Genomic DNA, 27,153 nt, shown 5'->3' on the forward strand with positions numbered 1-27,153 from the left:
GTATTTCCAGCCAGGGAACTTCTCAGTTGGCTTCTATCCCAGAGACTTGGGTGGACTCAGGAGAGTGACACCAGCAGCACTCGGAGAGTCTTCTCACATCCAAGTCTGTGAATGCACCCGCAGCAAACGTACACCTGCCACTGTGCTTGGGTGCAGAGTGACCATGCTGACATCTCTGATCTCTCCAGGAGCATTGGCAACAAGACTTATTATGGAGAGGTCACAGGGAAAGAAAAGAAAAATAGCACGGATGACAAAGAAAGGCACAAGAAACCTCCAAGCCCCACAGAAGGAAGGTGAGTGCTGTGCATTTGGCTGTGTTCTGGGAAGTGATGCAGTCTCCTGCCATCTTTATATTGGCTGCCTTGGCATGCCCATCCATGGATTTACAGGAAGGAGTAACTAAACTGAATATTATCTGCACTGCCTGGTGTCATTCCTATACTCCAACCCATGAAAAATTGCGTGTGGCCTTTTCTAATCCTGTCACACAACTTTTTAAATTCCAAGATGCTCCAGGATGTACTACTGGGGGAAAGAATTCTTGTTACTTCTGAATAAGAGAAAGGAAAATAAGGGTGCTGTCATGAACAGAGTTATCCACTTCACTCAAGAGGGAAGCAAGAATATATTTTATTTATATAAAGTAGTAAATGAAGAAAATTCAATGGTAAATGCAACAGGTGTTCAACAAGATTCAATGGGAACGTTCAGTTGATTATTTACAGGGAACAGGGTCAGGCAAAACTATTGTGGGGAGGCAAAGGAGGTTAACGTGTGATGTGCATGGGATGTGAAGCTGTCTTTGGATTTTCCTTCCAGGGAGAATGGCTATGAGACATTCAAGGCCTCTGTCTTCATTCCTCGCAAGATGCAGGCCAGGTTCATTTTGCATTACGAAGAACTTCTGCAGAGGCGCCTGGGCAAATACGAATACACCGTCAGCATCCGGCCCCAGCAGCTGGTGGGGCGGCTCCGGGTGGAGGTGAACATCCTGGAGAACTCAGGAATAGTGTCCCTGGAGGTGCCTCCCCTTCGGAACAGCAAGCAGAAGGGCAATGGGAAGGTTGAAGGTAAGGAAAGATTTTGGTTCTGTTATTTGTGGGGCTTCGATCACTTTTCGAGTGATGGAACCCAGACCTGGTTCAGGGGCTCCGTGTGGTGGAAAAGTCTCTCCTCCAACCCGAGCTTCCCAAGAAAGGCTCAGCAGTCTCTGTTGTTGGGTCTCAAGGCAGTTTATTGCAAGTTATCTAAAAGATTTTCTTCTCTGGCTACTGTGGTTTGCTCACAGCTCAGGCAGAGGCACACACACACCCTGACATCCTCTCTGACCCCGACTGCTTCTTCTCTCCCCACCCAGGGCTGCTGCTCTCTTTTATATGGTACATAACGTGTTACATGTTTACAGTTTTTCCCCAATGCCTATTACCTATATTAAATGGTGATTTTCTATCTTTTATGTGGTACATAATGTGTTACATGTTTACAGTTTTCCCCAATGCCTATTGCCTATATTAAATGGTGCTTTTCTACTCTAAACCAATCTGTGAGTGCCAACATCACCAAGATCATGGAGGTGAGGAAGGAGAAAGAGGAAGGACAGGACAGGCCCAAATCCCTCCATCCTAAAACCTCTGACCCCCATGTACAAAGTAAAAACCCCCCTGTATAGGTGTTAAACCCCCCCTGTACTACATTAAAAATTCTTCCCTCTACTTTATAAGTACTTCTACTATAATATCTAAACTTTTGTGACTTCTTGTTCTTCCTGCAAGGTTGGTAAATCATTCCATGGTTCAAACCAAAAATCACAGCTGTTTCCAGCTGCCTGCCAGGTCTCAGATGCTTCTGACCAGGGCTTGGAACCTCCAAAAATGTCTGAGGGACATTTTGAGTTCCAGCACTCGAGAAGTGGCCTGGCAGTGCTGAATCTGTTTTCTCTGGGTGGCTGTGTCTGTGTGGAATCTGTGCCTCAGCCTGTGAGGACTTTGAAGCCTAATGAATGCAGGGCTGATCCCATTCATCTCAATTGGGGTTTTATTTCTTTGCTATTGTCTTTAAGAGCTTTGAACTGGGCCTTCAGGCCTTGTGCTCAGCACTGGAGCAGGCTCTTCCCTGGCCTCTGCATCTCCTGGGAACTATCTATTTTAAGTGAATTGTTTTTTCCATCCATCCATGCCAAGGAAGATAGGAAATCCTGCACTTCAGGACATGGGAAATTCCAAGAGGAAAATCCATATTTTGCCAAAGCACTAAGTGCTATCTGAGCATCAGCTCTTACCCCTAACCATCCTTGCTCACTCTTCAGACAGTGTAAATGCAATTTTTTTCTGCCACAAACCAACAGCTCAGGATACTGTGGTTGCTACATGTTGTCAAACACCACCAAAAAAGAAGGATGGAAGGAGGATGCAGAGTCTTTTGGGACTTGGCCATCAGTCACTCCAAGTGACACAGGGCCAGCAAAATCAGTGGAGCTGCTCATATCTGCCACGGAAAGATCCTAATGCATGTGAACTGGAGTTAAACTGATTGCTCAGTGGGATCCTACTGATTCCATCCAAATCACATTAAGGCTCACAGTGACTTGGGCTATCTTCAGGTCAAACCTCATTAGTCTCTGTGTCATACATCCACATGCCAAGTGATAAATGTGCTCTGCCCCTCATCAGGAGAGGCAGGAAGCCTTTTTCACCTATCAGGGAATATCACAGTGCATTGCTGGCATGTGGTTTCCTGCAAGACATCTGGCATTGATCAAGGGTAGAGACAGACTAAGCAGAGCAGACACACTGTTGGTCCGGCACAGTATGGAAATTCCTCTATGTAAATGACTACAGGGAGAACTCATGTAACTCACTATCCAAATGGCAATCTGGGAGCACTGACATTCTTGGCATCATGCTTCAGATTTCAAAGAGCTCATATAAAAATGGGCCTGAGCTGTTGCATTCTATAATCCTCCCTAGCCAGTAAAATGTATATAAAATAGGTGTTCCATTGCAGGGCGGGTAATGCAACTGAAGCTCAGATTGCCTGTGCTTTATCTGTGTTCAGAATTCAATTTCAGACCCTTTTGGTCTGGAATCATCCCATGTAGTTGTCCACTATATTCCAGCTGACTGTCACCTCTCAAGATGGATCCAAAACCAAACCATCAGAGCCATTAGTTGCTCCCTGTGAAGCTTTCTTGCTCATATGACACCCAAAAAGGATGGAATTTGCACATCCAGTGAGACCTCCAGGGAAGGCTGTGAATTTTTAAGTGAAAGGCAGGTGAATTGTGAACTTCACATTTCAAGAGGAGATGCTTTGCTGACAGTCTGTATACTGGGAGTAAGCCAGAAAAAAGTGACTGCTCCCTCTTGGATTCCCATGGCTTAAAACTCTTTAGTACCACTTGGTTGGACATTGGAACATTGGAAAATGGTACTGTCTGACTGGTTTGAGGTTGAATATGTCATGAAAGCTCTCTTCCTCTATTTCCTATAGCTAAACCATTTCACAGTTAATGATAAAATATGAAATTTTGATAAGTAATTATAAATTACCTTGAGAATAGTGGAAGAAAAATATATTGTGCCATCAAGTTGTTACAACCCACCCCAAAACGTGAGGGTAACCCAGGTTCTGGAAATAACACTCATTAATAAGTATTTGTAAATGCACAAATAGGTTTATTTAGGTTTATTTTATTTATTGTCCTGTTTGCACAGGAAATTAGATATGTTTTGCTTCTTATTATCTACAGTAATATGACAATATAAAATCATAAATATATCACTTAAGAATATGTATAAGAGTAGAAAGATCTCACCACCTGAAAGACTTGTGAGGAGACTTGGTTGTTGCAATGTCAATGCCTGTTGGTCAAAGGGGTGGTCACAGGCTAGATCCATCATGTGCTGAGGAGAATCTTAGGGAAACCCAGAAAATGCACAATGTGTTTGGTTTATATTCACTCAGATTCAGGTACCTGCCCAGGGGTGGGGAGCTTGTAAAGGTTGTTGGAATGCTGTGGGTCAAGGACACCTGAATGTTGGAATGTTGTGGATCAGAGGACAATTGGGGAGTTTTTTACACCTTCTTACAAGATACAGCTACCTGATAAATTACCACTGTTGTCAATTATGTCCCATCATGGCCCATCAGCAGAGTGAGCACCTTCAGGTTCTGTGTGAATGTCCTGGCACTGCTCAGGGCAGGGGAGTTATCACAGCTGAGTTCACTTGATAAGGACAAAGCTCTTTCCTTATCTGGTCCAGCACCAGCTGCAGCCTGGGCTGGGCTGTGCTTGCCCCTGGCACCTGGGTGGGAGCTTTGCCTGTGGCAGCTCCTCCTGAGTGTTTGAGCCACCAGCATCCCAGTGTCTCTTCCAGTCTATCTCGTGGATATGTCCTTTTCTTGTCTCTCAGAGAGTCCTGCATCCCTCCTCTCTGAATGGGGAGCAGAGACAATGTGATGACAGGTCTTTCTAGGATATTTCCTTGTTTAGTAAGTCTTGTGCACATGGCTCCATCTGGGAGTTGTATTTTTCCCAAAGGAAGGCATTAGGCATGTGAGTTTTGGAAAGTTATCATTTGGCATGTGCAGGTGTTGTCTTCTATCAGATACAAACCCCAAAACAGGAGAAACCCCAGTGATCCTGACCTTCTCTGGCAACCTCAGGACGCAGCCACTTTCTGAATGATGTCCTGGATGCTGTCCCCATCTTGCTCCTGCGGTGTAGCTGTGAGAACCAGCCATGGACTTGGGCAGGAGACACAGGCTGCTCGAGGATGACTGTTTCTTTCTGAAGTCAAAGGTCTCAGAAAGCTTTTTGTTTCTTATAACAGCTGTCTGGAAGTTTCCACATGTTAGCAGAGGACAAACTTTGCATTTGAGCTCTAATCCTGAATCTGCCAGACTCCAAAATAATTTAGGTTTAACTGTTCCTCTTGTGAGGACGACAGTTTCATCTGGAAAATGCGTTTTCCTGCTCTGTTTACTTCTTCAGCTGAATTTAGTGGAAAGTTTGTCTGAAGGCTCTACTAACTCTCTCAGTGTGAGCACAAACCAGCCTAAGCAGTTGGAGCTCATCCATGCTCTGGACTCTGAAATATCTCACAGATTTTTCTCTCTCTGCCATTTGTTTAAAATGAATAAACAGAGAAGAGTAATTGTGATCCAGATATCAAGTGCTGCCTAAAAAAGAAACCTGGGGAAGACATAGGAACTGTGTTCAAGAACATAAAAGGCAGCTGCAAGAAGGAAAAGGATACTGTGGCTTCTGTGTCAATAACCAAAAAAACCCCAAAGAAGTCATGGGTTTATAATCCACAAGGAAAAATGTAAATTAGACACTGAAAATGTTCAACAGTGAAAAAAGTGAAGTTCTGGAAAGGACTGGCAAGTGCAGGCACTGAGTTTCCATTACTGGAGGTCTGAAGTGTTTACTGATTGTATCAAAAAATTAAAAAAACAAAAAAAAACCCCCCAAAAAACCCCAAACAAACAAACAAACAAAAAACTAAAAAAAACCTAAGTAGGAAGGGATTCGGTCTGGGAACATGGGATGAATTAGATAAGTTACCTTCCAGACCTGATTTTTGTTATTCCAGGAAAAAAAAAAAAAATTCCTGGACTCTTTCTATCAGACCATTTTTTGGTTTCTTACTTCTGTCCCAGGGATGAAGACGAGTGGTTATGAAGAGGATGGGAGTGACTCCTCAGCCATTCTTGTCACATAAACTGGCCTTGTGAGACAGCCTTGGAAACTAAAGCACTGTCTGTGTTAGAAAGGATGACATTTATCACCTACAGAGAGTGTTCTGAGGAGCAATAGAAGGAGGCAATGTGATTCACCTAGACTCTACATTGCTTTAAAAAACGTGTGATTATGCTCATTTAAGAGGTGGGGAAACTGAGGCATGGAGTTGCTACCTAAATCAGCTGATTCCCAATGGTCCAAAGTGTTAAGACTGGAGTTTGTGCTGCTGTGGCACGGCATCTTGTCCTCACCCATCACTGTATTTATGGCAGAGAAACATGGAAGTGCTGCCCAGAGGCCACGGACGTGCAGGAGGAATAAGGAGGGAGCTTCTGACTGGTTCTCACTGACCCTTGGTGTGCTATGAGCAGGCAGCCACAGCAGGCTGTCCTTTCAGCAGCTGAGGGGCAGTAATGTGAAACCCTGAGATCAGAAATGATACATGAACTTTGAAGTCACTTCTACGTATTTTAGGCTTTTCCCACATACTGGAAGTTAAGGGGGATTTCTGGAAGCAATAGAAGACAGATGGAAAATTAAGAAGGCAGATACAAGCAAATCTGGTGCATTTTGTATTAAAAACATATTGTATCTGTTGATTCATCAGATCAAAGGGCAGCTATAAAAATAAAAAACAGATTAAGACTGAGGTAAAACCTTATAGTGACGTTGATTTATAACTTTTCTTTGCCAGGAAAAATCTGAACTGTACGTAGATTTTAGAAAAAAAATGTCAAAGTTCTGGGTAATCATTTTTTAAGCCCCCTCTAAGATACAAAACTATGTGATTTCAGTGTATTGGCTGGGACCTCTCTCTCCCTGTTTCCATCAGGATAAATGGCTAGGAGCTCTCACAGAGAAGTTGTGATGCAGAGTCAGTTCTTGATTTTACTGAAATTGTGTGATCTCTGTCATTCAGTCTCCTTGGGCAAGGCTTTTGCTGAGGAGTTTGTTTCACAGTCCAGGTGCTCGGACTATAATTTGCTTGTGTAAAATTTGGCCTGTGATAAAGCCCTTCCCTATCTCAGTAGAACAGTCTTGTATCCTGTCTTTTCAAATGCACTCACAGGACAACTGTAAAAACAAAGCAAAATTTTCCTGGCAGTAACATCCTAGAGTGCTATTGATTTATGAATTTTACTCTCATTTCTTTGCCTAGAGGAACCTAGATTGTACATGGCATTTCACAGTAAAAGTTACAGATTTGTCTAATCATTTCATAAACCCACAAGGACCCTAATCCTGGCATTTCTATGGACTTTCACCTGTGGGAAGTCAGGTACCACCCCATGCTTCTATTATCCTACTTGTTAAATGGACATAATCACATATTTCTGGTTTTGTAAATCACTGTGGGGTCTGGATATGAGGCTGTGCTCATTGTTGCTCACTGATATCACATTGCATTTCCCAAATGCTGCTCAAAGCCCTTTACAAAGGTGAAGTGCCACTGCTCATTACATAAACATAGTTATGGGATCCCCTGGAATGGAGCTTTCCCAGCCACCTGCACCTTGTCATTTGGATCACTATTGTTAATTTATTGTTAATTAAAATTATCCTAAAGCAGATGTCTGTCTGGCCAGATGTATCATACCCTAATCTCTGATACTCTTGACCTGATCTCTGCTTGCATAGTGGAGCCTAGAAAATAAACTTATACGTAGCTGTTTGCATTGTGTACACCTGAACTGGAACTGAACCTCTCCCATCCCTAATTTCCCTGTCACACCACAGACCACAGATTTTTTTGGCATTCTTGGCAGACATTTGAGATTTCCCCTAACAGTATAATCAAGCATCTGATTCCTACCAATTCTAACTAGCCCAGGAGCAGACAAAATAAAACTTCTGTGCCTCAGAGGATTGTTGGAATAATCACTGTGAGAGCTAAGCACCTGAGAGCAACTTCAGCTGACAATATATTTTTGTGTTTTCAAAAGCCAGTTAGGAAAAGGGTGAAAGCCCTCAAAATCTGGAGAAGCTCAGGGGCCAGATCCATCTCATGTAAGGGTGCCAATGGAGTTCAGAGGGAAACAGCTGGCAAACAAAAAAGGGTAAGGTGGGATTTTGTTTACACAGAGAGGCAACAGGGAACTTCCACATCCCTCAACTTTTTGAGAATGAGCACAAAAAACAATACAAGGAGAATTTCCTGCAGGATGACTCAGACCTAAATAATTGTCTTTATCTGAGGTGCCCTCTGCCAGGCACATCCCTCTTTATTGATTCAGGAAGGATTTTCAGAGTTTAGGATGAGTTACATTTTAGGGATGCAATTTGTGTGACTGCACTGGCAGTGTTGGATTAGATTGCAATTGCAGTGGTTATAATGATAACTTTTGCTGAACATAAAGGCAGCTAAGGTGACTTGTTAAAATGTAGACATTACACATAAGAGAGTTTTCAGATCAAGAGATCAGTCAGATCAATCCCACCCCACATGCCTGCAGTACCTGAACATGCCACCTCAAGAATTCCTTATAATCAATAAGGAAAAATCTGCAGTGTGATTCATCTAATCCTGTAAGAAATGTTCAAACAGGTCAAATGAATTATACCTGCATTGATTGTCAGGATTTCAAGTGTAGGATTTGTGTCCTGGATGTCTAGAGCTGGCTGGAATGAACAGCATGTGCATGTCTGAGGTTGTGTGTTTGGCCAAACAGAACTGAATAAAGGAATTTTCACAAACATTTATACCCCTGAGAGCATTGCAAGATGGGTTTCAGTTTAAAGTTTGAGGAGATGGGTTAATTTTTTTTTTTAATCTTTCTTTTTTTATCGTTGGAGAGCTGAATTTTCAGAGCAAGTCACTCTGCTGGCTGACTTGGCTCCATGGCAACACCACCTGTGCTGTGCTTTGACATCTGTAAGCCAACAGGAAAAACCTGTAATATTGTGGTTTTATCTCAACAGGTGATGTGTCTCCTCCTCCCTCTACTGTCATTGGGCACACCAAAACCTTAGCTAAGGTTACATTCAACCCCAGTGTTGTTGAGCAAACCAAGATTGCCCGAAATGGAATTTTGGGAGACTTCATAATTAGATATGATGTCAGCAGGGAGCTGAGTGTTGGGGATGTTCAGGTACTGTACACATAATTCCTCTTTTCTGTCTTATTAACTGTGCCTGAGATGGTTCAATTGTTTTGCCTGCTCCAAATTCTTAGAAAATGCTTTCCAAGTGAAGGCTACTCCTCCATCTTGTAAGAACTATCTAAAATAAAACCAATCAATTAGCAGCCACAAGATGTACTTAAATCCCATCTTCCTGGAGCTTCTTTTTTGTGTGTGCTTTTCAGTTTCTCAACATACTGGCTGTACATATCTGGATACCAGGCCAGTTCCTCAAGGGAATGTTGTGGTTCTGATCTTGGGCACATATGTTACATCCTTGCTGCATTTGGAAGGAAACCCTGATGTCAGCCATGGAAGGAGATGTGGAGAGCTCCAGCTGGCTCATCCAGTTTGGATAAACTGAATTAAGGGGGGATCCCAAGGGTATCTGGGAACAGAATTCAGAGGGATTCCAAGGAGCATTCATACCCTCCAGTGCAGACACTGTTGCTGGCCAGGGACTACGTACAAATCACAAACAGGATGGGATTGCTCTAGAAATCATCTCGAGCTGTTTATTTTTTAGCATCACTCTCATTCCATGGTTATGACAATGGGAAGATGCCAGCAGCTCACATCCAGGCAACAGACCAAGAACTTAATGTTACAGCTTACTTTAAAAGCTTTTTGACCAATCACACAAAGCAAAAGCATATTGACAGTAGTTCTATCCAACCACTATAAGCACACGTACCTTTGGTTAAAACAATGCTTGCTTATTTTGAATACAATACTTGCTTGTAAGCCTTAAGATACAACACACAGAGCTCCATTATTAAGCTTAGAACTTCCTAATTTCTCACCAGATATACTTTTCTGCAACTTAGGGAGTTATTCTACCCAAGCGTTAATACACAGACCATTGTTCTATTTGTCCTTTCTTTCTACTTCTTGTATAATTTTACTGCTGACAAATCTTACAGCTACTGCTTATCTCTAATCATCATCCTGCTGTCTCTGAGGCCTGCCTTTTGCAACGTGCCCAAAACCCTCTGATTTTAAGGAATCCCACAGACAGAGCCACTGAAAGCACCCAAATGTCCCACAGTGATGTGTGTAGAACATTGCATCACGATCTCCCTTTGATTCCTGACTCCCTTGCTCTTCCACAGATCCTGAATGGATATTTCGTGCACTACTTCGCCCCCACGGATCTTCCTCCCCTGCCCAAGAATGTGGTGTTCGTGCTGGACAGCAGCGCTTCCATGGTGGGCACGAAGCTGAAGCAGGTGAGCTCCTCGTGTCTCTTCTGGGATGCTCGGCTCTGAGGTGGCAAAGCTTGGCTCAGATTTGTCAAATCTTGGTTCAGATTTCCCCATTTCTCTCCTGCAAAATATTTGCTGTGTCTGAGGTGAGAGGTGGCTCTGAAGATGCCTCAAGGCAAGGTGATCTACCTGCAATGAGAAATGATTGTGTCAGTGGGAATGGGATGGGAACAAGGAATGTGGAAGGATTTATCACCCCATAAAAGTCTGTGCTGCCAAAATTGAGCATAGGATGGTCTGGGGCAGTTCTGTTCTGAGCAGTTTGAGGAGAGGCAGATCAGGCAAAATTCCCAGCAAAGTGCATTCAGCCGACTCTTGTATCCAGTCTAACAGCACAGAGAAGACACTGCTGTCTTTAAATTACCTTGGCAAAACACTTAGTGAAGTATAACTCAAGAGGTTCTGCTGAAAGAAAAGTAATTTTGTCCTCTTTGGGAATCTGAGTCTTTCAGAACAAATCTCAGATGTTTTTCCAGGACACAGACCTTAATATGAGCCACCATACCAAGCTGAAGAGCACATCAAACATAAATGGAATATGGATTCTATGGATCCAAATTTATCTTCCCCAGTGACTGGGGAAGAAGATTACTCATCAAGAGAGTTGTTAAAAAGCAATCCTAGTCCTCCTGAATGAGGTCTCAAATCAATATACCTTTGAATCTGTAAAAAGCTCTGTGGACAGAGCCTGGCTCTTGGCTTTCTGTTATCCTCCTGCTGAAAAATGACCACCCTGCCTCTGAGAATAATCAATTTGGCACAAATGCCCCCAGTCCTCCAGGCTGGAAGCAGTCAGCCAGTGACCAAGTGCTGAACCAGGGAGATTAAAACTCTAAAGGGCTTTGGTGCTTTTGTGAGCTGCACAAGTAGTCAGCAGATTAACCTTGCACTATGAAAGCTTTTATTTTCCTCCAGAATATCAGAGTTTCTTTTCATTACACCTACTAATAACAACAAAGCCATTAACCCCTAAAGGTTTAATTCATAGCCTAGGCAGTTTGTGCTGCTAAACATGGATCTCAGGCAAATTAGCTACAGAGTGGTTCCTCTTGAGCCTGAAGTGAGAGAAGTGTCTGTCCAGAACCTTTGTGAGGCTGTACCAAACTTTTTGTCTGGTATCTCAATGTATTTTTTTTAATGGAAAACCACTGGTACATTGGAGGAGTGCTATGGGATGGAAGCACTTACCTTCCTTTGATTCAAGCTGCTCCAAAAAATAGAACTTTGTGGAGTTAAGATCAAAAATCAAAAATCCTCCACACAGATTAATTGAGAAAAGACCAAAATCTAGGACTGGCTGAATAATAAACCTCTCTTGGTTCTCGAGGAAAGTGTGATCAGTTACAGCCGTGTCTGCTCAGTGTCCTTTTTACCAGCTGTTGATGTCATTAAGATGCTTATTAAATTAAAAACAGACTCCCTGGTGGCAGGGTACATCTGAGCAGAGGAAATGTCTCCTTTTTGTCTTTTCTCTTGGACTCTCACAGCTGTGGTGATCTGTGGTGGTATGTGGAGAGCTGGGAAATCCCATGGGACTGTCTTTCCTCATTTCTCTCTGCTGAGTCACATGCAAGGTCAGCTAAAAATACAGTCAGCAATTGTAAAGAGTGCTCCTGTGGGTCAGCTGCAGTGACTATGGCAAAGGACAGTTTTTAAGATGGTATAAGCAAGGATGGGAAACATGAGCTGTGCACCTTTTTCTGTGGCAGCTGGAGGAGATTTTGGACTCTTCAGTCACCTGTCTTCACAAAGTAAATGGCAAAGTGACTCAAGTGGGATCAGGATTTCATGCATCCTACAGTTCCCACAACACACTTGTGAGTCATTTATCTTTTCCTCTCCCAAGGTTTTCCTTTTTCAACATGAATTTTTATCTGTTGGTGCCATCCCTTTTTTCCTAAGATATCTCAGTCTTTGAAGCAACAAATGTCCAGTTGCAAACACATAGAATGAGACTGATTGATCAGCTTCAATCAAATCATTGGATGTGTTCTAAAAGCATGTGGATGTGGCACTTGGAGACGTGGTTTAGTGGTGAGCACAGTGGTGCTGTGTTAATGATTGGACTTGATGACTGTAAAGGTCTTTTCCAGCTTTAACAGCTCTTTGGTTCTGTGATTAGGACCCTTGATACATTCCCCTCATGTCACTAGGAGATGTACTAGCTTTGAGGGGAAGATATTTCTCCTCAGTTTTCACAGCCTCTGAACTCTGGTGATGTCCAGCAGACTCAGATGTGTTGCAGCAGTCAAACTCCTCTGTGAATTTGATCCTTTGCTACAGTCTCATTTTAGCACTGGCAGGGAGAAAAAGTTCATGAATAGGAAATTCTTGAGCATGATGAAAAAAAAATATTCATGTGCTCAAGGCTTTGCACATCGTTACTGCTGTCCCACTGGCAAGGAAAATCCCCATGAACTTTGTTCCATCGTTTGCCAAGAGACAGCAAGTTCTGTGTGGAATAGCTGCTTTTAACAACCAGGAGAGCCTGGGGAAGAGGTTATATCTGCAGGATTTACTGGGAAGAATAATTATTTGCCCTTTGAGCAGTCTACTCTGCTGATTTTATGGTACCTTTGGCTAGGTAGAAGGGGATGTAGCAGCTTTACATTGGTATAACCAGGAGAAAAAGGGGCCAGTTTTATTGTGATAACCATCATTGCACCCAGCTTCACTGAACATGGTGAGAAAGGTTCTTGTTACAGAACAAGAACATTCCCAACTGTGAATATGTCCACAAGAGGATGAATTTGCAGGTATTTTGCAGAGGTACGGTAAAATAGAGTTGTTTCAACCACAGATTTGTTTCACCTTACCTTTCCCACAGGCAATAAATGCCACACACTCAGTTAAGCAGTTGGCTTCACCGCAAGCCTGGCAACTTGTCAGTGGTGGTGTGCCAGACTGTAATTTTCTCTGAGGTTAATTGCTCCAGGAGGAACCCAGCTGAAACTGGGACCTGCTGGGAATTTGCAAGGGCTTCAGTTCTCTCAGGGTCTGTTGTGCTGGGATGACCCCAAGAGTGTAAAATTCCTTGTTTCCCAGCCCGTGTAGCCAAAGAAGGAGTCTGAATGTATAGGATCAGCTTCTCAAGGTTGTTTTTCCTTATCTATAACATTCTTTCTCTGACCTGCTGAGCTCTGTCTAGCAAGGAGGCCGTGGTAATCTGTGTGTCACCTTGGGCAGCGTTTACATTTTATATCATAAGTTATGTGTATTATATTTACAATATTGTGCCAATATCTATCATTTATGTTAGACAGTGTGTCTCTACCTTAAACCAATAGAAAAGTGTCACCATAACACCAAGACATGGAGGACAAGAAGAAGGAGAAGAAAGCCAGGACACGTCCAAATCCCTCCATCTTGACCCCCTGACCTACATTCTAAAAGCTCCAAATTTCTACTTTTCCATCCTGTGTTAGCTCAACTATCACACTACTCAAACCCTTGTGGTTTGTAATTCGTCATACAGAGTTGGCAGTTTTTTCCACTGGCTAAAATGGAAGCCACAGGTGTTTTTGACTTCATGCCAAGGTTTCTGAGCCCCCTGCCAGGGTCTGGAGACAGCCAGGGCAGCCAGAGGGATGTCCTGGGCTCCCAGGCAGTTGATCTGCCTGCACCTGTCCAAGGGACACTGTTGATACCCTTGAGTCACGCACACTGCTGAGCCCATCTGAGGGTCCTGTGTGCCCAGCCCCTCACCCTCTGTGCCTCAGCACTCACACCCCTTAGGAATTTCAGCGTGGTGAAGGAGCAGACAAGCACCTGAGCACTCAATGTTCTCCTTCCAAATTGCCCTGACTTCTGCTGGTGGCTGCAGAACTGGGTGTGAGCCCATTGTCTGTCAGTCCAAGTAACAGCTGCTGCCCAGGAGAACAGCCTTAAATTGCCAGGGAACTTTGGAAAAAAATGTTAATTCCAATTACAGCCTTCAGAGCATTCAAAGCTACTGTGACGAGGGAAGTTTGGTCAGGTTTTCCATTTCTGCTGGAAAGAAACAACCCCAGAGAACACAGAAGAGCTGTCTGCAGCACCAACAACCCCATGCATCTGCCTCCTGCTCAGGAATACACCACAGCAGTGTTATCTCTGTCCTCTCTGGAGGTGTGAATATGGGATATAAGAAATACTACAGCAAATAAGACATCAGATCTATGTAGACTTTATTTGTTCAAAGAAAATAAAATTTCTCTTCCAAGAGAAATGCAAGTACTTGGCACAAAGCAAAATAATCTGCCTAACCCTAAAACTACTAAATAATGACGGGGTCACACAGAGAAACAACCTTCAGAGCAAGATGCTCTCAAGTATCCAGGACATGGAGCATCTGCTTCTGGTCTTGGGACTCACAGCCAATTTTGCTTCATGCTGAGGCAGTAGGAGCAGAGACAAAATTTCCCAGGAAGGTCCCAGACCACCTATAAAGTGCAAGTCCTTTAACTGAGTTTGGAGTAAATAGGAGGCAAAGGTGAGGGCAGAGTTTGCATGGGAACGCTGCTGAGGCTTGAACTGAAAATTCATGAAGATGCTGAGAGCTCTCCCAAATGTTTCAGTTGGACCGTCACTAACTTCAGCAAAGGATGAACTGGAAACAGGTGCTGCTGATGTTCCAGACACAGCCCAGTGACCACCAGACAAAGCTGTAGTGAAATGGAAGTGGCTAAATGAAGCTGGGAAGTCAGTCATGGACTGGGGTCATTGAGGTTTATGTAGCAGCGCTACAGACAGAACAGGTCTTGGTCTGAGACTGGGATGAGGGCCCAGGCTGGTGCTTAAATGAGCAGGAGAGTGGGTGGAGGCTCCAGCTGGGGCTGGGCAGAGCTACTAAAGACTCTTGGTATCCTCAAGGCTCTGGCAAATGCATAAAAGCCAGTGAAGTGAAAGATCTTTCTTTAGTAGTCCTTTCCAAGCTTGAATTAAAGGGTTTTTTTCCAGCTGCTGGAGCAACACCTGGAAGCCAGACCTGGCTTCTATATGTGTTTTCATCATGGATCTCTTATGTGAATTTAGGTAGGTTATTTTCTTTGCCTGTTCTTGTCTCTTTGCAGAGTCTTGTCTCTTTAGCTGGCAAACCCATGCCTGGATTATGGCTGTACAAAGATCCCCCAGGCCTAAAAGACACCAGACCTTTGTCAAGACTGAAGTTACTAGATTAGCACTGTTTGCAGCAACACTGCTGTTTCCAAGCAGATACCCCTTCACCCTAAATCAGGGCATGTCCCACACATTGCTCAACTGGGGCCATTTGTTTCTGGCTGTGGAGAGCAGCTGAAGCTCAGAAGTGCTTGTGGCACCTCTTGCTGGAGTGGAGTCTTCCATGCTGCATTACTGTCATCAAACAGTGTTCACAGGCAGCTCTGAGGTCCACATGATGTAATTCGAAGTCCCTTAGGAATGAGGGATATGATGCTGTGTCATGAGGAGAGAGCTCTTGCTTGGATAGTTACCCCTGACGAAGTGACATAATCTTCTCCAAAACATCTGCTCTCTTCTCTGCAGAGTTTTGGGTGAAGAATTGGCTTCTTCTCATGTCTGAGGCAGTGGCTTAGGATGGAAATGGGCAGGGGAAGGGCTGGAGGCAGAAATGTGTAGGAGGGAATGGGGATCCTGCAGCTGGAGATGCTGAGGGGGTTTGGAAATGGTGAAAATTGGAAGAGGGCAGGTGTTAGAGGACTGTGAGGGCCCTGTGGCACACTCTTAGGTGGGAAAACTGGCAAATTTGCTTCTTTAAGGAGCAATTTAGTGCTCGTGCATTGCTTAATGCTAACCCTGAGCAAAAGTGCTGGGGCTTTGCTTCAATGAATAAACCAGTGTCACCATCCCTCACTGACTGGAGATCAGAGAATCCCAGAATGGTGTGGATTGCAAAGGACCTTAAAGATCATCCAGTTCCAACCCCATGCCATGGGCAGGGACATTTTCCACTACATCAGGTTCCTTCAAACCCTGTCCAGCCTTGCCTTGGACATTTCCAGGGATGGAGCAGCCACAGCTTCTCTGGGCAGCCTGTGCCAGGACCCCACTACCCTCACAGAGAAGAATTTCTTCCCAATATCCAACTTAAATCTCTCCTCTTTAGTTTAAACCCACTCCCTCTTGTCCTATTACTAGGATCCACTTGTAAGGTCCCTACTGCATGTCCTGTAGGAAGAAATGAAAATGGGGAAATGCCAAGGGAGGAGCAGCACATCTCTCCTGGCAGGTCACACCCATGGATGGGATGTTCTGAGTAGGGGCCAGAAAGCTCCAAACCTGGCAGGCTTCTGGCTGCTGAGACACCCACTCTGTGAGAGTGGCCACATGATGAAGGATGGTTGTAATCAGTGTGAAGAGCATGATGAGCTCTCAGCTCAATTCCTGCTCTGTAGAACAGCAGCTGATGAGTGCTGAAATTGAGGGGATGTGTTGTGGACAGCTTTTGGGCATGTCAGCTCTTCCCAGCATTGTGTTGGGGCTGATCTTTTTGAGAGAAAATGACAGTACCCAATTATTGGAACAGTTTTTGTGCCCTGGGATGAACTCCATCTTCCGAGGATGGGCAGAGGGAGAGATGTCAAGCTCTGCATAGAGGGCATGGGGCATTTTTCCCTTGGTGCTGACCTTTTTGCTGCTCTGTCCATGGAAATTTTTCGTCATGCTGACAGGGTGGGGGTTTGACTGTCTGATGGGCATGTTTTGGGATCTGATTCCACTTAAAATGAGCTAAGCACAAGAGAAGAATGTGGCCTTCAGACACTGCTGTGTCAGTCTGGCTGTGTGCCCATGCAGCCTCGTTGTTTCCCGTGGGGTTATTTCAGTGTAGCACTGTGGGACAGCCCTTAAGCTTTTCCCTTTGCCTTATTTACTGTACGGAATTGTTCAGTGCTCCAACTGTAATCCATTCTGCACTGGGATAAGGGCTTCAAGTAACAATGCTTGGTGCTGATTAGAACTTGCCTCCTTAAATCTTCACACTGGCATTTATTCACATCCTCAGTGCTGCAGTGAGATTGCAAAGACTGAACACCCGGACCCATGGAACTCCAGTTCCTGAGAAATCAGATCTGCTTTTGATCATCAGATTAGTTTTTCATGTTTATCCTTACCATCCTTACTAGACAAGTGAGTTACCCTAACTGCTCACATCCTTGAAGACAGTTTTATCATCTACTGAGCAAAAATTCAGTGCTTAAGTGTCCTGGATGGATGTGCAGCTAAGTGTTTTACTCAATGCTAAATAGAAAACCTTTTTCAGAAAAGGCAATAGGAACAAACATTTGTTCTAAAGTATGGTTGTTTTTCAGCCCGGGAAACAACAAAGCAGTTTTTTTTAAGGCCATACTGGGAGTCAGCAATGTTCAAGTGACCAGCAAAGGACCTGGGATGCTCAGGAGGAGACTGGACCATGGACTGGAGACAGACCTTTATTGTCTAGAACTCCACATTCAAACTCCCTCCCATCACAGGCCTGTGTCAGTATTGAACAAAATGCTTGTTGTCCAGAATTGCGAAGGAGTTTTCCCTGGCTACGCTGTTCTTGTCTGCCAGGAAGAAAGCACAAAGATACATTGACAGGGAGAGGGGCAGTTGCAGTTCCTCAGCTGCAGGACATTCCCTGTGGAGGCAGAAAGGGCCAATTGTCCTCTGAGAGTGGGATGCAGGAAGGTAAAACAATCCAAGTGTACACTCCTGGGTTAACCCCTGGTTTTGGTACAGAAGTCCCTGATGCTGGCAGGTGACTTGTCACCAGCATTATGTGGGCAGAAAGGACGCTGGGACACGGAGGAAAGCAAAACTCACGTGATGTGGCTTCCAACCTCAGCAGGAACAACACTGCCCAAACCTCTCCCCTCCCTGTGACTTGGCTGCTCCCTGCAATGGGGCAATGGTGCTCCCACTGCATTCCCCTTGGCTCTGGATCCAAACCAAACCTATGGCAGCACCTTGTCTGACCCTGTTAGCACCATTTCAGGTGTGACTTTGATGCCAGCCTTTCCTTAAGTCATAGTACTAATTAATCCTTTTATTAGGACATTGATGGGTTTTGGTTGTTGCTGTTTGAAAAACCCAGCTCTGGACATTTTTATCAGCTGCCTCTGCGTGTTTGGAAAGGGAAAGAGAAGAACCAAAGCACAGATGATATTGAAGGGGAAGAAGGAGCTCTTTTGGTTTTTCTCCCTGTATTTCCTTGTAATCTTTTTGCCAAACTATATATTCACTTGTACTTTTCTCCTTTTTGCTGTAGGACATCTCATTTCTGAGCCCTTCCCTGCACTGCTGCACTCTCAGACACATTACTGGACAGGGCTATGGTTTCCTAATTCCCTCTGAGCCTACATCTTGTGCCTTAGCTCCTTTCTTGTCAAATTTTGTTTCTCACAAGGAATCTGGAAAGACAAAGGGTGCTGAAATTTTGTCTTTAGTGGTGGGATCTTTTAGCACATGAATGCAGGTGGCCCCAGGTCTGCTCTCTGCAGGCTGTTCTTGTGCGTCTCCTCCTGTCAGTGGGTGCTGTTTTCTAAAGGCTGTGTTTGGGAATACTTTCCCCTCTGCTAGCAGATCCCAAGCCCAAGCAGCTCCCTGGAGCTGGAAGAGGCTGTGTCACTGGTGATGAAGTCCTGCTGCCCAGCTGTTGCGAGGGTGGCTGGATGAAACACTTAGAAGTGCTCCTAAGGCAATGGAAAGTGTGAATACGTGGGCTTGGGATATGCATTTTAATGAGGTGCTTGAATTCTCCCCTTGCTGCCCAGCAGGGCCAATGTCTGGCAGTGCCACAGCTCCTAACAACCACATATTGTGTCTCTGTGAGCTGCACAGCTCTCAGGGTAGCCAGGCCTCACCCTCGCCCTGCTCCCCAAACAAACAAGGGACTGTGAAAGAAATGTCAGATTCCTCCTAAAAGGTGCCCAGATGGTCTGACATCATCCCAGATGTCTCTGAGGCAGATCTTTGACCCAAAAAAAGGCTGAAAGCTCTCAGCTTTCTCATAAGAGTGTGTATCTTCCCATGCTTTGCTCCACCAGTGTTTAAGCAAGATGAGGTCTGCCAGAGCTTACTCCAAGGGCTGGGTACAAGGGTGATAAATCACAGCCAAACTCGATGTAGCTGAGGGAGTTCTGCTCTTTCTGCTGTTGCTGGGGCTGGTACAGCTCTGAATCACCTTGGCTCTGATGCAGGGGCTGCAGCAAACAAGAACCAGACAGGCAGCAGCTGTGTTGCATGTCCAGGTGTCAGCGCAGAGGTGACAAGAAAGGTCAGAGTGGTGGCTGGGAGCTGGCTTGTCTCTGGCCTTGTAGGCTTGAGCAGACACTGTTGGCACGTCAGTCATTTAATTCCTCTCCTCTCTCATCATTCATGAAGCACGGACCTAAGTAAACTGTGGCCACTCCCTGACAGTCATGGTCACATTGCCTGTCCCCAGCTGTAGAGCAGGGTTGTACTGCTCCAGCTTTGGGGGTGACATTTTGTGGCCCTGGAGGTGGCTGGTTCAGTCCCAAGGTTCCAGCTGTGTTGGCAGCTCATTCACCAGTACAATTTCTCAAATGTAGTGGCAATTCAGTCTCTACCTCTCACCTCAATTTTATCCATGCCAATTTGAGGGAAATGGAGGAATCTTCCTCCACCAAGTTATCCTCTTTTAAATCCTCATTTAAAACCTGACTCTGACACATACAAACCATTCCCAAATGGTAAAAAAGGATTTTTATTCAGCTGTTCTGTGTTGTTACTTCCTGCCATCCTCTCCTTTAATCCTTGCTCCAAATGAATCTCCCCAGGCAAACATGTTGGGAAAAGTATTTCACTTTGCAGCACCTGGCATAGAGGCACTGGACCCCTAAACTCTTTTCTCTCAGTGTGAGTGGGTCCAGTTTATCTCCAAATGAACAAGTGTCATGTGCACAGCCATGGAGGAATGACCTGGCCCTCAGCAGGGTAGAAATGGTTAATTTTCTGCCTCTTTGGCAGCAGTTTCAGTGGAATGACTCACTGTTCCAGGTGGCAGTGGAACTGCAAGGACCCCATTGGCAGCATAGCAGTTTGGGAATCCCATGGCAGCCACAGCCCTTGGCTTCTTGGAGAAGTTCCAGCTGTGGCCTTGCAAGGACAGAAGCAGGAACCTGCTGCTGTATCCCAGCTGGAGCTGCAGCCAGAAGAGCTTTGCAAAGTCTTGCTGGGGTCTGGTGGAGATGGGAGGAGAGGGCTGGGCACCAACTGCGCTTGGTCGTGGCTGAGTCCTTCAGGATTTCAAGCAGTGCACTTTTACCAAGATATTCTACTTATTGAAAGCTGGTTTTGCCTGCCAGCTGCTGAATCATATCCAGCACTCTGAGGGAAGTCACATCTCTCTCATAAGGCATTAGTGGGTGAATTTTTTGATTATGAACAGGTGAGGAAGGCTGATAGATAGAAAATAATGTTGCTCCACCCCATGAGGAGTGTGGTCTTTAGGACATACCTGGGAGTCCTCATGAGCTGGGAAGAGAGACGGAAATAGGAAGAGACAGAGGATTCAGAGCACTCTGGGAGAGGTGGAGAGACAGTTCAGCTCCTTTTGGCTCCAGCAAGAATCAGAATGCTCAGGATGGGGCAGGATTAATTCTTGAGGTAAGTCCCACCTTCTCTGCTTGAAGGCAATGCCTGGAGACAGGAAGTTCCAGACAGTGACTCAGCCCACCCTAAAACCTCTCCAAAACAGGTGGCATGGATTATTCCCTGGAGGTGGCTTCCCCTGCTTTGAGCAGGATTAGATGTGATGCCCAGCTTTCTGATGACTGAGTTGGCAAAGCTGAATCCCACCCTTTATTTTTTGCTGTGAATGGAGTAAAAGCTGCAGGAGAATGAACCATATGGCCTCCCTCACTCTGTTTGCTTTGGAGCAAAACCATGTGCACACACGCACACTTGTACATATGTTTGTGTGCATGTCACATAAATTCAAAGGGTTTTAATTTAAGTTGCAGAGGCAAGCACAGGATACAGATGCCAGAATCCAGGCTGTCAATGCATATCCTTTAAAATATGACAAGTTTTTTCCTGGGAAAAATTGACTCAAACCCCATGGAGTGACGAAAATGAGACAAAAAGCAAAGAAGAAATGGAAGAAGGGGAGAGAGAGAGATGGTCCCAGGCCCACATTTGGCCCCTGTATGAGGGTGTGGAGAAGTGCTGGATTTCCTGGGAATGTGTGTTTCAGTTCCCTCCTGATCCTCTCTGCAATTCTAGCTTGGATGCTGTGTACACCAAGCTACTTCTGCTTTGTGTTGTTTTACTTTTTCCTTTCCTTTTCTTTTGGCTGAACACAGGCAAGAACGTCAAAAGGAATTTGTGAGCACAAGGGAAGTGAGATGCAGCCTCTCTGCAAGTAGGCCAAAACAAGATTATTTCTCCTCTTGCCTTGTTCTCAGAAGCAGCAGAGCTTATTTCGGCCCAATAAATCCCTCTGAGAAAAGTACAGTTTCACAGAATTGGAAAAAAAAAACAAAAAAAACAAAACTGAAGAGAGGGGTTTGGTAATGGGAGAGGTCAAGCAATGTTAATTATAATCAGAGCTGTAATATAGATAATGAGATTTGGAGAGTTTTTCTTTAACTCGTTGCCTCTAGGAACTTCTGTTTCTCTCCTTTGTGGGAGCAGAGGGGGGATGTGTATGTAGGGAGTTGTTGTGGTCTTGTTGTTCCCTGCTTTAACACCCTGCCCAAATTTCCCACAGCAGATCTTGGCATGGAGGCCTGCTCACACACAGGATAGAAGGTTCTCCATTTTCACTTTCTACTTATTTTGACACATTTTTTGAGGGACAAATACTTGGGCCAACCTTTTTATCATGGAATAAATCTGAGAGTCTTTTCTCCATGGTGTGATTCCTGCCTGTGCATGTGTGGGATGGTTTGGCTGACTGAACTGAGGGCTGGGAACCCCAAGTTTTCAGAACCTCTCACTTTCTGACTTTGACATAATTACAAAAGTAGCCTGGTTTTCCTCTCTGTAAAGTGGGATGTTGATGGAGGGTGTCTCTGAAGGCTGATGTCATGCATTATCTGAAGCATTTTTTACAATACAAAGGATGCTGTAAAAGAGCAGATGAGAGAGAGTAAAACCTTCTCTTCTTTTTCAAACAGCTGATTATTTTGCCCAACTTTTCCATTTTCTGTGGACTGTTAGACTGGAGGCAGCCTCCATGTTTGGGGCAGGAATTCACCTTTGTGAAGGTTTGCTTGGTGCATATCATGATGTGAACAGAGTGGGAATCTCCCGTTCTCTTTGAAAGAACCTTTTCCACCAACATTTGCTTTATTATTCTTGTCTGTGAAACAGTGGTGGGACGTGGAGGAATGTTCCAGCTAAGCAAGTGGAGGGATTAAGCCTGAGATCCCTGCAGAGCAAAATGATTTGTACAGAGGACATAAACAGGCAGGGAGAGTCTCCAGACCTGGCTCCAGAATGTTTGAAGCTATGGGAAATATTCCCCTTAATTTCAGGTGGACTGGGAGCCAAGGCACCAGCTGTGAGGATTAGAATTGTTTGCATCATTGCATCATCATCTGCCATGCACAATCCAGGGGGATTTTGATGACACAACTTGATCAGTCTTTGAGTCTTTTTCCAAACAGTCTTTACATAGCAACATCAGGCCTGGGCTTAAGTGGTTTCTAGCATTGCTGATTACTTCTACATTTCTTCTGGACAAGCCCTTCACATTTTTTCCTGACAGGCATGAGAGGAACCTTTAAATGCTAGTGAGCCCATAATATAATTTCTTGCATAGCTATTCTTGGAATTTGAAGGCTTAATGGTGGCCAATAAGGGGCTGAGCTGAGAACCTGCTGATTCCTCTGCCTAGATATTGCCTCATATTTTTGCATCCAAATATAGGGCATGGTTGCATGGACAGAGCAATTTCTCTTGGGCAATTTCTCTGCATCTTACTCAGCTGAAGTCTGTCTCCATGTGAACACAGCTGCATGGCTGCTAAATCCAAGCTGGTCTCACTGAGGGGAGCTGGACACTTCTGCAGTCTTCCTCTTGCCTCTTCCTCAGTGATCTGGCTTTCCCAGAACCCAGGATCCTCAACCTCCTTTGCTAAGAACTCATCTTGTGATCAGCTTTCATCACTCTGTTGCCTGTGTTTACACAGGATGATGAACAGTTGGCATATTGATGAAAAATAATATGCCTGGGACAAAAGTGACTGGCAGGTAGAATCTGCAATGACTAGTCAGGGCTTCTTTTTATATCTAGTTAATTTCATATATTAACCTAAACATTTATTAATTGCTGAAAGTTTTCATTAGAATGTATATGTAGCAAATAGTATCCTAATTATTAACAAAAAGTGTGCATCCTTTGACATGTTTAGTGATTTTTTAAACTTATAAGTCACCTATTTTAAATATATGCCATTGCAGCTTCCTGCCAGTCTAGAAGGCATTAGACAAACTCTAAGAGTTTGTTATTAGTCATTATTATTCACCATCCCTTAATTCAGAACATGGTTCTCCCAGTGCCTGGGAGCTTTTATCCTAATTGTGGTGCCTGATTTTTAAGCTTAGTTAGGTCTAGATGTGCCTTACAGATCCTTTTGGACAAGAGCTGTTTTTCATCTCATGTTTGCCCAGCCCCTGGCATCACAGAGGCCTTGAGACAGGGGATATCCCAGTTTTCTTCATCAGCCAAACTGACAGTGTAGAAATATATAAAAGATCAGCAAACATCTTAAAACTAAATTCTTGCCCACTAAAACACTGACAGCTGTGCCTGCTGCTCTCTTTTCTCTTTCTAGACCAAAGAAGCTCTCTTCACAATTCTCCAGGACCTAAGGCCTGAAGACCACTTCAATATCATTGGCTTTTCCAACAGAATAAAGGTCTGGCAGCAGGACCGGCTGGTGCCAGTTACTCCAAATAACATCCGGGATGCCAAAAAGTACATCCACAACATGTCACCTACTGGAGGTATGATCAGAGATACAGATGGCATTATCTGTGTTGTCCGACTAACTACAATGGAACAGTGAGTGGTGAATGTGGTCCTGGAGCATATAGAATAAAAAGACTTTGGGATTTAGGTCATGGGACAAGGGGATCCCTTTACCTCTGCTCAGGGTTATGTCTTCTTTATTAACATACATGATGGAAAGGTTTCCTCAGGGAAACCTTCCTTTCCCATTGCAGGAGGTTTGGACAAGATGGCCTTTAAATGTTCCTTCCAACCAAAATTAGTCTGTGATTCCATACACTTATTAAAACAAATTTGATTCCATTCTCTTGCTTATCTGGTGACACCCTCAAAATGGGAGATCTTCCAAGGTTATTTCTTGAGGATGCAGATGCAAACATACCCTGGCAAAGGACACACAGTGCCAGTATTGTGTACTTTCTGAAAGGCTCTGTGAAAGCAGGCTCATGATTTTGTCTGGGCTGGAAACTCCAGGGATGGAGCACACGCTGTGGGATGTTGGATTGACTACTGCAGATTGCCTTCTCACCTAGTACTGTCCTCTTGTCTCTACCAAGGAGTACCCCAAATTATATTTAAGAATTTCTAAGCCCTTTTTGCTTGTGCCTTGTTGCTTGGGGCAAAGCAAACAGAGAAAACCCCAGAACAGTGGCAGAGTGCAGGTGTGAGTTTTAATTTGATTCATAGGTCTCCTGTGAGGCTATGAACAGTAGTGTAAAAAGTCTCCAACTACAAATTTCCTCATTACAGTGAGGTTTGCAATCAAACATATTCCAGCAGCTGTGCCTAGAGAGCTGCAAAATGACCTATTCAAACCCTTCCCCGTGGAAGTGGTCACAGCTGGTTGAAGGTCAGGGAGGGCCTTCCCATGGCTGCCCTGAGCAGTGACCACTCCTAGCAGAGGAAGCCCTCTGATGGAAAAACACAGCAAACAGGATGGTTGGCTCTGCTGTTTGTGTCGTGTGAGGAATTGCTTAGGAAGTGGTTAAGGGACCTGCCCAGTTAAACAATTACCAATAATGGGACTAAACTCAGAGAACAAAGCTTTTTACTCCTGAAGTGCCAAGAGAGCTGTACAGGAACCAGCTGGGTTTGCCCATGAACCTGCCAGAGAACAAAAGTCAAAGGAAATTATTGACTGTGGTTCAATAGGAAGATGCAGTGTTTCTTCACCACACGTGCTTCAGGTTTTTTCCAGGTTTGGCTGACTCTGTGTTTTCCCTATAAAGGTGATGTTCCTTGAGTATCCTGAACACACACAAAGAACATGGTTTGGCTACACCTCTGTGTTGTACTTACACACCAAAGAAATGGGAGAAAAACCCTGCTGCTAAATACTGTTAAATACTTGAACACGTGGCAAAAGGCAGTTTTCAGTTCTTACTAGTTCTATGATACAACTGAGTATAAAACTACATACTCTGCTATGTGACATGGTTTTCTTCTGGTTTTTGGGAAAAAATTCTTTCTGAAATTTTGGATCTTGCTGGAGATTGAGAGAGTTAGAATATTTGGGTGCAGGTTTTGTGGTTGAGAACCATTTTGCAGAAGACAGTCAGGATTTTGAGGACTTTTCAGAAGCCTTTGCTGCTTTCCTGTTCCTTGTCTTGCTGCACACTGTGCACACTGAGTTTCTAGGTATGTTCTGTATGAGGTGACTTTCTATCACATCCTGTTGATAACCTTCCTAGCTCTCCCTTTCTGGACCCCAGGAGGTAGCTGTGTATAGTTCTTAAACCATTTCACCTGCTTTGTTTTTAAGAGCTGTTTCTAACCATGATGTGCTGATTTTGCAAAGGTCCCACAGCCAATCCCTCTGTGCTTTGACTAGAAATACATGGAAAAAGTGAATACTTGCACTCATTTTCCTGTTTTCCTTTTTTTTTTTTTCTGAACACTCAGTGGGCTTGGATCCTTTTCATGCCTATTCTAATGTGCATCTGCTCCCTCATTTACTTTGTTTTCTCCCTCCCACCCCACTTCAGGCAGTTCTATTCTTCACTAGCCAGTTGTTTTGTGCAAACACGCTCCTCAGCTAACCAAGCTCTTCCCTTTAAACTTTCTAACCCTGGGGTGTAAAGAAGGAAGCCATCCACTTGTTTTCCCATTTGAAGGCTTTTTTCCTGACTCCAAGTGTTGTGCCCTTCAGAAAAAAAAAAAAAAAAAAAAAGCTGAACTTTTTAGTTCAGATATCATCTGTGAGAGTCCTGTAATTAAGTTTAACAATTTTTATTTGTACCAGACAGACATAGTAGGACTATTTACCAGGCTGATTGTTGTACATTGAGACATTCAACAGCAATTTCACATGACAAACTGAAATTCATATTTCAATTCATAAGACCATAAACAGCTGTGCCAAACTTGTGCTAAGCAACAGAGCTGAACTGAATTCAAGGGCTACAACAACTTCATGTGGAGAAAAGGGACATCCTGATGTCCAGAGAAGCTGTCACCTCACTAAAGGGAACTCAGGGAAATTATTCACACCACTCTTAGAAAGAGAAATTATCTCTGATCATTCTTCTACCTTCCCAGGGACTAATATTAACGGGGCTCTGCAGACCGGGGCAAAGCTGCTGAATGATTACATTGCTCAGAACGACATCGACGCCAGGAGCGTGTCCCTGATCATCTTCCTCACGGATGGGAGGCCGACTGTCGGGGAAACACAGTCATCCAAAATCCTCAGCAACACCAAGGACGCCATCCGGGATAAATTCTGCCTCTTCACCATCGGCATTGGCAACGACGTGGACCACAAGCTGCTGGAGAGGATGGCCCTGGAGAACTGCGGCATGACGAGGCTTTTCCAGGAGGATGAGGATGCAGCCAGCCACCTCAAGGGGTTTGTTCTGCTTTTTCTGTTCCTTGGGTTCTCTGGGAATGTATTTTAGGATGGAAAATCCTTTAATGAGATATGGCATGAAATTGGAGTTTCCCTGAGGCTCAGCTCTGGTTGGGAGAGGCAGAGTACAATCAGGTACTCTGAATGTCTACCCAGAAATTTCCTTTTTCTTAGCAGACCCCCTGAGATGTACTGGAGCTTCCCAGCCCCTCAGAACAAGGCATTTGTTTCCCT

At 44.4% G+C, this 27,153-nt stretch overlaps 1 protein-coding gene across 1 annotated transcript in view; it reads left to right on the forward strand.

The window, feature by feature from the left end:
• Nucleotides 1-27,153, forward strand: part of ITIH5 (inter-alpha-trypsin inhibitor heavy chain 5) — a 47,098-nt gene that overhangs the window by 9,969 nt on the left and 9,976 nt on the right. Inside the window, exons 4-9 of the mRNA XM_021530942.3 lie at nt 189-296; nt 823-1,073; nt 8,669-8,838; nt 9,981-10,097; nt 23,896-24,067; nt 26,610-26,919. Coding sequence (XP_021386617.2) covers nt 189-296; nt 823-1,073; nt 8,669-8,838; nt 9,981-10,097; nt 23,896-24,067; nt 26,610-26,919 — 1,128 coding nt within the window. The remainder of the gene's footprint in view (nt 1-188; nt 297-822; nt 1,074-8,668; nt 8,839-9,980; nt 10,098-23,895; nt 24,068-26,609; nt 26,920-27,153) is intronic.

This window comes from Lonchura striata, chromosome 5 (genome assembly GCF_046129695.1).
Source record: "Lonchura striata isolate bLonStr1 chromosome 5, bLonStr1.mat, whole genome shotgun sequence".
NCBI classification, from domain to species: Eukaryota; Metazoa; Chordata; class Aves; order Passeriformes; family Estrildidae; genus Lonchura; species Lonchura striata.